This window comes from Bison bison, unplaced genomic scaffold (assembly GCF_000754665.1).
Source record: "Bison bison bison isolate TAMUID 2011002044 unplaced genomic scaffold, Bison_UMD1.0 scf7180017864519, whole genome shotgun sequence".
Classification (NCBI taxonomy): Eukaryota; Metazoa; Chordata; class Mammalia; order Artiodactyla; family Bovidae; genus Bison; species Bison bison.
Window position 1 is genome coordinate 22,897,130 of NW_011495072.1, and position 17,342 is coordinate 22,914,471.

Here is a 17,342-nt window from a genome sequence, read left to right on the forward strand (position 1 = left end):
TTTGTTTATTTTTGCTTTTATTTCCAATATTCTGGGAGGTGGGTCATAGAGGATCCTGCTGTGATGTATGTCGGAGAGTGTTTTGCCTATGTTCTCCTCTAGGAGTTTTATAGTTTCTGGTCTTACGTTGAGATCTTTAATCCATTTTGAGTTTATTTTTGTGTATGATGTTAGAAAGTGTTCTAGTTTCATTCTTTTACAAGTGGTTGACCAGTTTTCCCAGCACCACTTGTTAAAAAGATTGTCTTTTCTCCATTGTATATTCTTGCCTCCTTTGTCAAAGATAAGGTGTCCATATGTGTGTGGATTTATCTCTGGGCTTTCTATTTTGTTTCATTGATCAATATTTCTGTCTTTGTGCCAGTACCATACTGTCTTGATAACTGTGGCTTTGTAATAGAGTCTGTAGTCAGGTAGGTTGATTCCTCCAGTTCCATTCTTCTTTCTCAAGATAGCTTTGGCTATTCGAGGCTTTTTGTATTTCCATACAAATTGTGAAATTATTTGTTCTAGCTCTGTGAAGAATACCGTTGGTAGCTTGATAGGCATTGCATTGAATCTATAAATTGCTTTGGGTAGTATACTCATTTTCACTATACTAGTGTCTGATTCCAGAGAAGGCAATGGCACCCCACTCCAGTACTCTTGCCTGGAAAATCCCATGGACGGAGGAGCCTGGTAGGCTGCAGTCCATGGAGTCGCTAAGAGTCGGACACGACTCAGCGACTTCACTTTCACTTTTCACTTTCATGCATTGGAGAAGAAAATGGCAACCCACTCCAGTGTTCTTGCCTGGAGAATCCCAGGGACGGGGGAGCCTGATGGGCTGCTGTCTATGGGGTTGCACAGAGTCGGACACGACTGAAGCGACTTAGCTGCAGCAGTGTCTGATTCATGTATGTGAAAGTTCCTAGACCATCCACTCAACAAGCCTTTAATGGTTAACTACTATGTGGAAATACAGTAGTAAATAAATTAATAAAACATGCCTCTTGCCTTCATAACTACAGTAAATATTTATAAATAAAAAATAATCACTTGCCTTTATGAATACAGTCTTTTAAAAATACTGTAACATGTAATATAATATTAGGTATAATAAATGCCATGAAGAAGAATAGAAGGTAGGGAAAGGGGCAGAGAAAGTGGAGAGAGATTCAGTTTTAGGGACAATGGTTAGGAAAGATGTTTCTAAAGAAGTGCCATTTAAACAGAGACCTGAATGAGATGAAAGTGTAAACTCTGTGAATATTTGGCAGGACATATCAGACAGAGGGAACAGCATGTGCAAAGGACCCAAGGAGACAGTGTGCTTTTGTCTAGAAGGAACAGCAGGGTGGCACTGTGACTGGAGCAAACTGATTGGCAAATGATATAGCCTGGTAGCAAATGAGATGGGTCCTATCATACAGAACTTGAAGGTGAGCAAACATCCCTGGTTGAAATGACAGATTGCAGAATTTCAACTGCTGTTTGAAAGCTTTCCTCTGATCACAATTAAGTGAATAAGTAAATAACAGTGGCTTCCAGAAGCAAATATTAAGGTCTGTGTAGCAATTTGAGACTGAGCAACTTCACTTTCAATTTTCACTTTCATGCATTGGAGAAGGAAATGGCAACCCACTCCAGTGTTCTTGCCTGGAGAATCCCAGGGACGGCGGAGCCTGGTGGGCTGCTGTCTATGGGGTTGCACAGAGTTGGACATGACTGAAGTGACTTAGCAACTTAGCAGCAGCAATTTGAGATTGGCAATGCCTGGCACATGGTACTCCACAATATTTGTTGAAATAATGATGCTCTTTGTTATTTGGTTATCCTGTAAACCATGTGAGATTCATTCAAAATATAACCATACGTTATGTAAAGAACTGTGTGGTAATTTGAATAAGAAATTAAGATTAAAAAGTAAAGACTCAATCTTGAATTTTGTTGACTTCCTTTAGATACAGAAATTGATGCTTAGCATGTAGGATTTGCAGAACTGTTTTTCTTTTAACTTTTGCTTTCTTTGGGAAAGTACTAAAATATTACTTAATTCTTACCATGGATAAAAGTTAAAATCTTAAATGTGGCGAAAACACATTGTGATTAAGTGTATGAGCCTGGAAATGAGATTTAGTTTGTCCATTTAAAAATGTATAGCACTATTTGAACAGTACTTTCTTGTTTATCTTTTCACATACATAATCTCATTTAATTTATCCTCACAACACTTTTAATTATTTATCATTGCTTTTATCACTTTCATTAATATCTTTGTTTCATGAGGGAATATTTGCAGATTGAGATGTTAAACATTTTCCTAAGAACATATAAACAGTGTAGTTGCAAAGCTGAAACTTAAAAACAAATTTCCTGTTTCCACAGCTCCTCCATCTCATACTATATTATATTCCACTTCACTGTTACTCATATGAAATTCTCCTCGACAGGCCCCAATTGTAAGCTGGCCACCGTTAGTGAAATGACATTAGCTAAATATGATTATGTCTTAATGTTCACTGAAAGGATTAGACTAGTTAAGATGTACCAAAGGGAAAAGCAATTATCTATTGAAATATGAATCTCTTGATTAGAACTGGAAATCATATATTGGTATTAGAATATTCATCTGGAATTTTAAAAATCTGAATATAGTTATTACTTTTTTACTTCTCCTGTAAAGAACTTCAGTGAGGTTAGTTTTGAGGCTTTTTGATGAGTGCCAAGATTTAAAGCAACATTTTACTGGAAGAGTAAGCTCATCTAATTGACTCATTTTTTTGTAGAAACTTAGACCATAGGAATTTCTAACTACATGGAAAACATAGGCATTGGTATTACCTTTTCCCTGTTTACCTTACTGCCTAAAGAAAATAATTAAATTAATCAATGTTAAATTGCCTTAGAGTTGTAGTGGTATAACTTAGAGCATGCGGTTTTACTTGTTCAGATTTTGAAATATAAATTTATAATTGCCTGCATAAAACTTGTGGCCTTATTGATAATAATCCCCTGTGAGTCCTTCAAAATATGGTGTCCTGCTGGCTTCCAGTCATCTGAGATTTGTAATGATTGTAGTAATATGTGATTAATGTATGGCAAGGATTCTTCCACTGGATGTGGGACATACTTGCCTGGTAACAGTTTCCTTATTGGATTGATACTGTGTTTTTTTAAATGAAGAGGTTTTTGTTTTTGTTTTTTAAAAAGCCTTTGTATCCTCAGTGACCAGTGACTATTACACATCTGGCATGTATTAGAATATAAATAACTTTGAATGAGTGAATAACTTGCTTTTATTATTAGCTTGGGAACAAGATTGACTTTTGCATCATATTTTTTATTAATAATTTGAATGCTTGAACTGAGCATTATTATCAAACAATAGAAACTTGCCAGCTATTGGACCCCTTGCTTCTCAGTTTACTTGGACAACATAGTAGCTTTCATTTTTAAGTCATCTAAGTCCATTGCTTAGATTGGACTGCAAGGAGATCCAACCAGTCCATCCTAAAGGAGATCAGTCCTGGGTGTTCACTGGAAAGACTGATGTTGAAGCTGAAACTTCAATACTTTGGCCACCTGAAGCAAAGAGCTGACTCATTTGAAAAGATCTGATGCTGGGAAAGATTGAGGGCAGGAGAAGGGGATGACAGAGAATGAGATGGTTGGATGGCATCACCGACTTAATGGACATGGGTTTGGGTGGACTCCGGAGTTGGTGATGGACAGGGAGGCATGGTGTGCTGCAGTTCATGGGGTCGCAAAGAGTCGGACACGACTGAGCGACTGAACTGAACTGAACTGAAGTCCATTGCAAAATCATTCTTCCTGATGTTAAAATTTGGTGCACATAGACATAGGACCAAAGATGGGCTTCAGGAGATCCATTGGTTATTGAAATTGTATATATAGCATATTGTGCTGGTTGCTATAAGTTATAAGTTGCTTCAGTCGTGTTGGACTCTTTGCAACCCTATGAACAGTAGCCTGCCAGGCTCCTCTGTCCATGTTCTCCAGGCAAGAATACTGGAGTGAGTTGCCATATCTCCCTACAGGGGAACTTCCTGACCCAGGGATTGAACCCATTTCTCTTACATCTTCTGCATTGACTGCTTTGTGAATATTTAAGTCTTTAAGGGACTTCCCTGGTGGCTCAGTGGTAAAGAGTCCGCCTGCCAATGCAGGAGACTTGGCTTCAATCCCTGGGTCAGGAAAGAGCCCCTGGAAAAGGAAATGGCAACCCGCTCCAGTATTCTTGCCTGGGAAATCACATGGATAGAGGAGCTTGGCAGGCTACAGTCTCATGGGGTTGCAAAAGAGTCAGACATGACTTAGTGACTAAACAGCAACCATTTTTTAGGAGAAAAGGATCTTGATTTTTCATTATATTCTCATAAGGATCTTATGATCAAAAAGTTAAAAGTCTTGTTTTCCCATAAAGACTGTATTTATTTTGCTTTATTACTTATTAGTATCACTTGCACAACATGAGAAGTACACCCTTTTCTACCTCACTCCATAGCATCTGATCCGTTAGTATTATGGTGGGGTTCAGAGATACTCTTCCTCTTCCTCCTCTTTATTTTTTTCCTTCGCTTCCTCTGTTTTTTGAAAACCTTCTATTTGTTCAGTGTACTAAGTGATTTACATACATTACCTCATCTAATTAGGCTGACAGCTCTAGAAGGTTCAAGTATATTTTGCTCAGGATAAACTAAGTGCCCTGCCTAAGGACATATAACCAGTAGACAGTGATGCCAAGGTCTGCGGCTAGGGCCAAGTCTACTACCTTTTCCTTTTGCCCCTCCTTAGCCCTCTTAATCCGGAAAAGTTTGAATCAGAGATATGTTTAGAAGTCATGAACCTAGACATCTCTACTCTAGGAGAATTAATTCCTCTCCCTTCGGTACATTATCATTGGATTGTGATCAATATGAGGGTCTTTTCTTATTCAACTTTATATCCCTGATGCTTAGTATGATGCCTAAAAAAATAGTAGATTTTCAAATTTCTTTTTTTTAAATTGAAATTTAATTGATTAATTTCAGCTTTTGTTATTTAGTAAGTATGACACTAAAGTTCTAGTAGCTGTGCCATTAACTCTCTGTGACCTTAACAATATACAACTGTTTCCTCATTTATTAAAATTAATTAACTAATTAAAAAAATTTAGGTTAATATATACATTTTAAATCCAATTTATTTAGTTCTGGTTATTGTGATTATTTCATAAAGGAAATGTAGTCCTTATAAAAACTAAATTATATGGTAATACCATCAATTATTTTATTTAATAATGTAATTTGCTAACTTTTTTGCTTCTTTTCTGTCCTATCCAGCATGTGATTTAGTAGATATTTGGTTGAATTTATTATTGCTTGGTTTAGTTTAAGTAAAGATAATTCAATGATCTTGTTTAAATTTGTCAGCATTGAGAGGTATTCTTGTGTATTACTTTGCCCCAAGGTTGCTGTTGATATTCTGCTCATTTGTTTTGTTATATTTTATACAATCCTTAAAACAGATGAGATATAAAACACTGTAAAATTTATCACAATTGAAACTTTAGACCTTCTCTCAACCCGTGGGGATTCATTTGGCAGGAGGCCACCAGAACCAGTTCTTTTTGATGCTTAGTTTCTAGTTTCCACTTTAATTGCTGCCAAAATCTGAGCACTTGGGAATTTAATTGCTCATTATATTTGTCACAGTGGTGTCACAGACCCAAATACAGACTGTTGCATGCACAATATTTATGGATATTAATTTGGTCTAAACATGTATATTGGATTCCTCTTTTTTTCCTACATTATAAAGTATAGCACATCTAGAAAGAAGTCAGTCAGTATTGTGTATGGACTTATCGCCCCGCTTAACTAGTAAACTGTTATCTATCCTGTGCAGCATCTAAATTTAACAATGGAAAACTAGAGGAGGACCTATTCAGAACTTTATTATATTCACTTTATTCAGTTTACTCTTTTGAAGCAGTCTGAGGGATTTGAGTCTAGCTTTGAGGATAGACTCCCTGGGTTCAAATCCCTGTTTTATCACTTACTAGCTATATGACCTTAGGCAAGTTATCTTAATTTCCCTATACCTTTTCCCTCATTTGTAAAGTATACAGCTCAATGATTTTTGTGCAGATTAAAAGGGTAAAGTTCCTAGAAAAGTGTATAACACAGAGCAAGCCCTTCATGTTAGCTACTTTACTATAATATATCTTTATATGCCAAAAAACTGTAACATTTACCCTGGTTGATGGTATGGATTTCCAGTTTCCTACTAATTAAGTAGAGATAACCTTTGCCTACTGTAGCAAATGGGATGTCTGGTCAGCACTAAATTCAATACTTTCATGTCCTTCCATTTTTCCTGTGTGTTCCCACTTACTTGCCCAATGGTGTTTAGGCTAATAGGCCTGTTTTTTTGTCCCAATGTTTTATTACTAATCACTGGTTTTTCTTGTTCTTGTACTTTCTAATCTGAAGGATAGTTTGTTCATTTTCTCTGTGTGTCCTCTTTTCCTTTTAATATACTTTTGCCTTTCCCTTCCTTATTTCCTACAAAATTGATGGTCCATCCTGCCTCTGCTGTGATGGTTGCAGCTTTCTTATGCAATTGTCTTGGTCAAAGGAAATTATGAGGCCCTTGAAAAATAGGAAATATCAGTCATCAACCATGGGAAAGGTACTGTTTCAAAGTTTTTACATCCTGGGAAGTCCCTTATGCCTTACTTATGCCTGAAATTGTGTTCTGGGGTAAGTGAAGTCTCTCAGTCGTGTCTGACTCTTTGTGACCCCATAGACTGTAGCCTACCAGGCTCCTCTGTCCATGGGATTTTCCAGGCAATAATACTGGAGTGGATTGCCATTTCCTTTTCCAGGGGATCTTCCCAACCCAGGGCTTGAACCCGGGTCTCCCATATTGTAGACAGATGCTTTACTGTCTGAGTCTACACTTATATATAAAATTCCCTTGAAACAGGACGGAAGCAGGCAGGGTACAACATTTAAAAGAATGACATAGCCATGCTGCTAAGTCGCTTCAGTTGTGTCTGACTCTACGCGACCACATAGACGGCAGCCCATCAGTCTCCCCCGTCCCTGGGATTCTCAAGGCAAGAACACTGGAGTGGGTTGCCATTTCCTTCTCCAATGCATGAAAGTGAAGAGTGAAAGTGAAGTCACTCAGTTGTGTCCGACTCTTAGCGACCCCATGGACTGCAGCCCAGCAGGCTCCTCAGTCCATGGGATTTTCCAGGCAAGAGTACTGGAGTGGGGTGCCATTGCCTTCTCCGGACATAGCCATAGGACATGACAAAAACTGGTTAAAGCCAACTAGGTTCGAGATGGTGGAGATTTGGCTTCCAGTGTAGCTTGAGCCTCATTATATGCTCATTGTAATACATTACCATGCTAAATGACACATCTGTCAATGCCATGACTGTTCTGAGACCAGCCAAAAAAGGTCAGAAAGTGGGCAGAGGCTCAGTTCTGGCAAATCCCTGCCCTTTCTTCAAAGTGGTTGGAATAATCCTCCCACTCATTAGCTAATGAAATTATTAAGCCTATAAGAACTAACCATGCTATATTTGGGGGGCCTCTCGCCTTCTGAGATTGCCCACACTGTCTGTGGAGTGTATTTTTCTCTAAATAAATCTGCTTCTTACCTATCACATTGTCTTTCACTGAATTCTTTCAGCAATGAGATATTAAGAACCTGAGTTTTATTAAATCTTGAGACCAAGTGTGTGATCTCATTTAAAAGACTATGGGGTTTAAGTCCTGATCTGAGTTACAGGATTTTATCCTGGAGTAAACAACATATTATTTGTTACTTAAAAATAAGTTTGTGATTTTTCTCAGGTACATACTTGTGTTCACTGGGCTGAGACTAGATATTGATAGGAGGATGTTGGCTCCATTTTACTTACAGTTATCCCTAATTTTATGAAAATGTTACTGATAGTGGACATGATAGTGAATGTTTTTACCCCTCATCTAATGGCTCTGATACTTAATTTACTTATGGAGAGGATGAATATATAAAGATGTTAGTTTCTTGAGATATTAACTTGATTCTGGAAAAAGACTGACATTTGTTTAAATTAGATTTAACCCTTGTATCTCTTCTTTTGTACTTTCATATGTTGTTCTTGAAAAAAAAAACAAAAACAAAAAACAAACCTTAGATTTGATTTCCTCAGGACTTAGAGGTACTTTTGGTGAAAGAAACAACTAGACTGTTTAAATGTTTACAGCATTCATTTGTTTCCTCTTTTTTTTTTTTTTTTTTTTTTTGGGCACAATAAGCTTTGTACAGACTCAGGGACTGTGAAACAGTGCATTCTTTGCATTTCTGGTATTTGTCACTCACTTTGGGTTCTCATTGCACTTCATGGCAAAATATGTCATTTTAGCCACTTCCAGATAAAATCATTAAATTTGAGGCTTCTCATCATTAAAGTGAAGAAATACCTTCAGATGCTGTGGAACACTTTCTCTCTCAGTCAACTCTGAGTTCTTTGGCTGTCCTCAATTCCTGGAGCCACAGTGAGCTCAGTGGTGCTACTTTAGGCTTTTGTGTCCAATTTTCTCTCTCTGTCTTCAGCAGAGTGTTATCTCCTATCTCTGTGGCTGGAAAAACTAAACAGTCAAGTACTTTTTCCACTGTATTGTTTATGCTAGGAATAGGCCTTTAAGATCTCAAAATCTAGTGATTTTATTAATTTCTTTTAAAATGTCCTTCATAAACTTGTTTCTCTGCAGCAGTGGTGGCCAAAATAAAGTTTAAAATTACAGTGAAGGTTGCAAAGAGGAGGAAGGTGATGAGGGATGTCAGGTGCAAAAGAAAAACAGACAAAACAGTATTTTTTCTTCATGCTCTCAACTTACCACATAGAAAGGAGGCAAAGACTTTTTTTTGTACTAACATCTAGACTCATTGGAGATTCTGAAGCCATCTATATAATTTTTAAAAATATAAATCTGAAAAAGTAAAATTTCCGCAAGAATTCTGTTTTTGAATAGTTGTCTATACATAGATCTTACTGTGAATTGACCTTTTCCAAAAATTGATCAGATTAACATTTACTGTTTGGGAATGACTTATAAATTATGAGAAATGATAAGAGCTTATTTTTTATTTTTATTTTTGACATTTTATTGTACAGTTTTTCCCAAGGGACTGAGAAATGGATATTGAGGTGGCAAGAGATTTTTGTGAACTATGTCTGTGTTTGCTTTTGATTCTAAGCTGCTGTGTCACATGGTTGTAGCAGGCTGCCTTAAAATATTTGTTATCTATGACTTGTTTTGCCCTGGACGTTATTGCTCTGGTCTAGGGAGTTACTTTAAACGGCTATATTGAAATCTTAAAATTCTCTCTTAAGTACAGTAGTGAGACTTTCTAGCTTTTCCATTAGATTTAATGAGTAAATCTCAGATGTCCTATAAATAGCGTGTCTTAAAGACGGTAACCTAACTGAAGACAATTATTTTTAAATAAAAGGATTCAGATATAATTTTATTTGATTTCATTAATCCCTGTTGGTGAAATCAAAGTTTCTAAGATAGTCTTGAAAACCAACCATGCAAAACAAAAATACCTTGTCAAAGTACAGATTTATTTCTGTTAAATGACTCCATTTAGCAAACATATTTGTATGTATGTGTGTGTGTTTATGTATATATATATCCAAAGTAGGTGGTTTATTAAAAATATGCCCATAACAATTAAATAGAAGTGTCTATTTCCACATCTGATTTATAAGCCACCTGTGGGGAAGCAACGGATGCAGTTTTCCATATTGAGTTGGTAAAGTTTGATTGAAAGAGATTATGAAACCTTTTTCAATTTAAGATTTAAATGTGAGACTCTTAGCAGTGATTCATTTAAATTGATGGTGTTGGGATTATGGAAAACCTAGCAAAAAATAAGTATAATCATATGACCACCAAGAAAACATACATTGCTTTCCATCAGTGGTTGAACTGGGAAACAACAAGAATGAGATTTAGAATCAGTCATCCTGAGTTTGAGTATTAACTTTACCATAGTCATACATTTTGAATATATTTAACATGAAAACAGTTTGAGTTGGATGGGAAATTATTTGGAATGAATAATCCAAGTTAATGAATATTTATGTTTTTCTTAATACTTTTAAGCTTGTATTTCATTTTCATCCATCTATTCCTGTTTTATGTTTGTAATAGCATTAGAAAGAAACAAATCAAACCGAAAAGGAATTAGCTAAATAAGTAATAGCACATGGATGCAGTGGAATATTATGCAACTCTAAAAGTCGTATCATGAAGTCTGTTTAGAATCATGAATAGATACTGCTACTGCTAAGTCGCTTCAGTTGTGTCCAACTCTGTGCGACCCCAGAGACGGCAGCCCACCAGGCTCCCCCGTCCCTGGGATTCTCCAGGCAAGAACACTGGAGTGGGTTGCCATTTCCTTCTCCAATGCAGGAAAGTAAAAAGTGAAAGTGAAGTCGCTCAGTCATGTCCAGCTCTTAGCAACCCCATGGACTGCAGCCTACCAGGCTCGTCCGTCCATGGGATTTCCCAGGCAAGAGTACTAGAGTGGGGTGCCATTGCCTTCTCCGTGAATAGATACTAGTTATCTGTTATTAAGTCTGAATATATGAAACTTCAAAAAGTACACTGCAAATATTATATCACTAGTAATTATGTTTGGGTCTTTTTATGCATTCACTTAAGTAGCATTCAAGTGGTATTATTTGAGTAGCAGTTGTACACAGTAGGTTAAATATAGAAAATATATGTAACTGATTTTATTACATGACTTTATTTTCTTTTACTGCTTTGTGTACATCCTTATACCTCTTTTGTGAGTGCAAGATTTAAAAAATAAAACTTATTGGAAGCTTTTTTTTGGACAATTTGAAATAGTAGAACTTTCGTGAACTCATTGGCAAATAGAGGAGGCAGAAATCTTATTTTGTCAAGGTCATATTTAATATAAAAAACAAATGTTGGAAAAGTATATTTCTGTCTTAAATTTCTTTTGTTGCTATCTATTATTTTGTTGCATTCTATTTTACAAAGCACATTCAATATAGAATATACAAATACTTCAAAAACTTTAAAAAAATCTCTTGATTTTTTTTATCTTGAAGTAAAAAAAATGTAAACATATAACAAAAACCTTGGGAAATATTGAAAACTATAAGTAAAAAAGATGTCCTTTTTTATTTAACATTTTGAGATAATCTGAGTTATTCTTGCATTGCTAGTCTTTTTTGGCTTTGCTTGTTTGTTGTCCATATTTGTGATTGTATCATACAACATGTTCAATTCAATAGTGTCTTTTTAAAAAAGGTACTCAATATCACACATTGACTATGTCCACCTAAACAGCATTTATAATTAATGCATAATATCCTTTAAATTTAAAGTGCTCTATTTAACCATTTTTTCATTATTGAAAATTTAGAATCCTCCCCAATATTTCACTGTCATAAAAATCCTGCATTGACCACACCTATAAATGTAAAACTCCTTAAAAATATTATTGTTCCCATAGAATATTTGAAATGGCACTATAATCTGTACAGTTTGAACTCTACACGCCCTCTTGCTTTTCTGCCCTGATATCCAGTATTAGGCAAAAGACTGGAAAAGTCTGGTTTCTAATTTAGAGGCCTAGACTATACATTTTATCTCAGAAGTACTGGGAGTGTTCTTCAAAGCCAAGCTAATTCAATAATTATGTTATTTATCTTTGCAATTATAGTCAAATAAGTGTCATTCTTTAAGACTATCACTGTATAGAGAAAAAGTCTGTAATTTAGTTAGGGAGGTATCAAAAGTTTATCAGGGTAAGTTACAGAAATTTGATCTTTATTACAGAATTTTAGTAAATAATACAATGTTATTTCACTATTATTAGCTGATAGCTAACATTTACTATGTCAGATACTTTGAACTTCTTATCTGCCTTTTTTTTAAAACAGTAGTGATAATACTGTTGCATTGTGATTCCTTCACCAGAATTCAAACTATCTTTTAAAAGTGTCTTATTGCAGTATCACATTTGGAAAAGTAAACAGATCCTAGGTATTCAGGTCCATGAATTTTCACAAAATGAAGTGCCCTAGAAGACTCTTCTGCCTCTTGTAGTCACTATACACTGCTTTCCAACTGATTAGTCTTGCCTATTTTTAAAATAACAGCTTTACTGATGTATGCACATACCATAAGGTTCACTCTTAAAGTGTATATAAATGGGTGGTTTTTAGTATATTCAAAGTGTTGCTCACTGATTGTCACTGATATCAGAACTTTCACGTCGCCAAAAAGAAACCTCGTTACCATTAGCAGAAATTCCTTCCCTCTCAGCAGCCACTGGCAACCACTAATCTCCTTTCTGTCTCTATGGATATTCCTGTACTGACATTTTATATAAATGAATTGATGCAATGTGGCCTTTTATGTCTGGCCTTTTCACTTAGCATAATGTTATTAAAGGTCATCATGTACCAGAACTTTACATCTGAATAGAAATATCATTATATTGGCATACCATATTTTTTATCCATTTATCATTCTATTGACTTGCAGTTTTTTACTTTTTGTCTTCTGTTGTGAGTAATGCTGGCATGAACATTTGTGTGTATGTGTGTGTGTGTGTGTGTGTGTGTATGGATATATGTCTTGATTATTGTAGATTTATAGTGATTTTTGAAATTAGAAAGTATTAGTCCTTCAACTTTGCTCTTCTGTTTTTAGGAAGATTTTATCTATTCTATGTTCTTAATATTCTGATAGGAATTTTAGGATCAGCTTATTAAAGTCTGCAAAAAAAAAGTCAGCAGGGATTTTGATAGGAATTGCGTTAAATCTTTAGAGTGATTTAGGGGGTACTTAACAATAGTAAGTCTTCTACTCCATGAACATAGGATGTCTTTCCATTGATTTTGGCCTTTAATTTTTTCATGATGTTTGTACTCAGTACCCAAGTCTTAGGCTTTGTTGTTGTTGTTGTTAAACATTCAGAAATATTTTATTCTTTTTATGTTCTTATAAATGGAATTATTTTCTTATTTTTGGAATATTCACTATAGCTTTGTTTATTTTTGAACTTCATGTAAGTGGAATAATTTTCCTGTATGCTCTTTTGTATATCATTTAATTTAATGCTTGTGAAATACATCCATGTTACTCCACATAGTCATAGCTTGTTCATTCTCATTGCTGTGTATTTTCCATTGTGTTAATATAGCACATTTGATTTGTATGTCCTATATTTATGTACGTTTGACTTTTTTTTTTTACAGTTTTGGGAAATTTGGTAGTGCTACAATTAACATTCTCATATATGACTTTAGGTGAACATATTATAATATATATTTGTTCTGGGTGTATTCCCAGACATGAATGTTCAGCTTTTGAAAATGCAACCAAAAAGCTTTATAAAGTGGTTGTAACAATTTGCAGTTTAGTTTTTAAACTACAAAAGCACTTTTGTATCATCTATCTTTTTCATTTTAGACACTTCCAAAATGTGTGTGATATCTCATTTTTAAAATTTCATCTTTCTCATAACTAATACTGTTGAGGATTTTTAAAAAAGATTAGTTATTTGTGATATAGTGTCTATATATATAGGGTCTCTGGTATATAGAGTCTATGCAAATCTTTTGCCCATTTTACATTGAATTATCTGTTTTTTTCATACGTACATGAAGGCATTCTTTATTTATTATAGATATAAGTAATTAAAGCAGTGTGATACTGGCACAAGAATAGCAAATTAAACAGTTGACCATTATGGACTCCAGAAACAGATCCCATGTATACTGTATCTTACTTCATGGGAAAGATGAATTAAAGTGGGGGAAATGATGGTCTTTTCAATCAATAGCACTGATCTAATCACTGACCTATATGGTGTGATTTTGTTATGTACTGTATATAAGTATCAATTCCAGATGAACTATTCATCTAAATGTAAAATGAAAATAATAGAGCTCTGTGGAAAAAATATAAGAAAACATATTTATAACCTTGAGGAAAATCAAAGATTTCTTAAATAGGACAAAAATAGCACTAATCATAAACCTAAGTGATAATAAATTGGGCCTTTTTAAAATTATGAATGTATGATAACACATTTACAGGAGGTTTGGAAAATACAGAACAAAATTACATATAGTTCCACTATATATGACAACTGATTTTTAAAGTAGATAAATTAAGATTTTTAATTGGAGTTTCAATATAAAACTCTCAAAAATTAATAGAATCAATATACAGAAAAGTAAAAGGATATGTGGTGGTTTAGTTGCTCAGTCGTGTCCGACTCTTGCAACCCTATGGCCTATAGCCTGCCAGGCTTCTCTGTTCATGGGATTTTCCAGGCAAGAATACTGGAGTGGGTTGCCATTTCCTTCTCCATCAAAGGATATAGTAGACTTAAAAAGCACCATGAACCAATTCGAGATCATTAAGATTTATATAATTTTAACACAACAGTAGGATACAAATTCTATTAAAGTTCCCATAGATTGAATATAGATGCTGGAACATATTCAGGGACATAAAAGAAGGACAAGGTGCAAAAATTTCATAGTATGAAGGTATTGAAATCACACATAGTCTGTTCCCTTATCACCAGGGAATTATGTTAGAAATCAATACAAAAGATATTTGGAAATAACCCACATACTTTCAAGTACAGTGTGACATTTACCAAGAGAGATCTTTGGCTTAGCCATTGAAAGCCTCAATAAAGTGTGAAGACTGAAAAAACACAGAGCATGATTGCAGAAAAGAAAGCATTTAAATGAGAAATTAATATCAAAGATATTTTAAAAACCCATGTATTTGAAAATTAAATGTCTACTTTTAAATGGCATATGTATCTAAGAAGAAATTGGGCCTCTTTAAAAATAAGAAATTCTCTTTAGGAAAAGATACTATTAAAAAGTGAAAAGAGAAGGCACAGAGCAGGAGATATTTGCAACTTACATATCCATAAAAGGACTTTTATTCACAGTTCAAGTTATTTTAGGTACAATTTTGTGATTTTTCAAGATTTTCATTATAAAACATGCCTCTGTGTTAAAATGAATGTTTTCCTTAATTTGGCCAATCTAAAAAAATCAAAGCACGATCATATTGATATATATATATATATATAAATGGGTTTTAAATCAATGAATACTTACACACTGAATATTGTTAATCTAAATTCTGTGTTCTTGTAAAATCCAGCATATTTATTTACAATTTAAATAGAACACACTAATGTTTAAAACTATATTAGTTTTTCTTTCTTAAATTAACTAAAATGTTAATTAAGTCCAATTATTTTATTACCTAAGTACTACTAAATTATATATGAAATATAATGTGCCAAAGATTCATATGGATGCACTTTTTAGGCTAAAATTTAATCTTGTACGTTATGTTCTCATAGCTTATTAGGATCATGTGAGATTAAGTTACTTTTACATATAAAAATATTATTAAAATTTTTAAAAATCTGTTAAAAAATTCAGTCAGTATTGCTAAGAGCTTGATACTGTGTCACTTGATTTTAATGATTGGACTTATTTTCAAATATATGTACATATGTATATTTGTGAACAGTTTGTATTTGTGTTATTTAAAGATCAATTTAAAATTTTTTGATTTCAAAATGTTTGAACTTTATTATTATATTATGCTTGGGCTTTATCTTTCTGTTTTCAGTAAATACTAATATTTTTAGAACTGAGTATTTATCATATCCAGTTTAATATGATTTCAAACTTTATTGGCTTTCTTTTAAATTACAGTTGGTTTTGATATACTTAGATTATTTTAGAGAACTAATTTTTTAACTTCAAAACTCTAGAAGTTGTACTACTTTTATGTAATATTCATTTCTCCTATTTAGCCAGTTCTCAAAAATTGATAAGACGAATTCTGTGACAGCTGTATCATAAGACGTTTTTATTTTGTTACTGTTGAATTCACACTGTCAATTTTAATGAATCCTACCCAATTAAAGTGGTGTACATATTTTTTGAGTCCATAATCAATATAATCAATTATATGTTTACATAATTGCATAGATATAATTTTATCTCTGGATGTTAGAGGACTAATGCATTTTTCTAATATGTTACAGAATTGCGAGAAGCTGGAGAATAATTTTGATGACATCAAGCACACGACTCTTGGTGAGCGAGGAGCTCTCCGAGAAGCAATGAGGTAAGTCTGAGTCACCATAGCAACAGTCACAGATGTGGTAAAGAAAAAGTCATTCTTCATTATTGGGGGAACAAATGAGTTCATTGCCACCATTCAGCTCTGTTCTCTAAGGTATTAATTTGTCAGTGGAGAGACTTCCCTTGAGGCTCTACTTTGGTTTTGAAGCAGCATAAATGTTAAGCCTCAGTGCACAGTAAAAAATGTAAATGTTTAATTTGTTACTTAAAATGCTTAAGGGGTGTCTTGTTTTATATTTATACTAAACTGTGTGATTGAATTGGAATATTGTTCATCTGCATTCTGCTTGTATAAAAAATAAATAGTACAATGGTGTTTTAACTGAGTAGAATTTTCTCCTAATTAATATTTAATTAAAAAAGAGATATTTAAAATTTCATATTCTATTAGATTTTATAGGATTATACCATAGTATTTTTAAACCAATGTACAATTTTATACTGTTATAAAGCATACAGATTAACTTTTTTCAAATACAACAGTCTGTAATGAACCTGATTTTTTTTTCTTTTTAACATTCCTATTTCTGAATGTTTTTCTGAAATCTCCCCAAACTTAATACCTTTTTAATAACTTTTAGGAAGCAGTCTTCAAATCCATCTGATCAGAATCAATGAAGGCTTTTACTAGACATTGAAAATGTGTGAAGAATAAAACTTAGCATCCTTACAGCTGGAGAAACGACAGCAAATGATGTTAATCTTAAAAGTTCTGAGCTTGAATCTTGGAGTGGAATAATTTCCACTGAAAGATTTCTATATATTTGTATAGAAATAGTATATTTACCTTGAATTAGCCTGTGAAACTAAAATTGGTTTTTAAAATATATCTCCTCCTATCATTGCTCATTATATTAGGGGCTTAACTCAAGGCAAAAGAAAGTATTTTAAATAGCAGAAAGGATAAAACCTATGAAACTCCCTAGAATGGTAGTTTGGGTACAATTTTGTTATTGCTGGCACACAGTTACCATATACTTTAGTCTAGAAGCTGCTCTCATTTAGTGACCTCTCTTTTACCACGCAAGCAGCAGGGGAAAGTAATTAAATTTAATAGAAGCTGCCCTCATTTTGAAGCCACTTCTATTTAAAACCACAGGGGGAG

At 34.0% G+C, this 17,342-nt stretch overlaps 1 protein-coding gene across 1 annotated transcript in view; it reads left to right on the plus strand.

Annotated features, from left to right (window-relative positions):
• Window positions 1-17,342, plus strand: part of LOC104981744 (dihydropyrimidine dehydrogenase [NADP(+)]-like) — a 403,416-nt gene that overhangs the window by 98,022 nt on the left and 288,052 nt on the right. Inside the window, exon 3 of the mRNA XM_010831007.1 lies at window positions 16,138-16,220. Coding sequence (XP_010829309.1) covers window positions 16,138-16,220 — 83 coding nt within the window. The remainder of the gene's footprint in view (window positions 1-16,137; window positions 16,221-17,342) is intronic.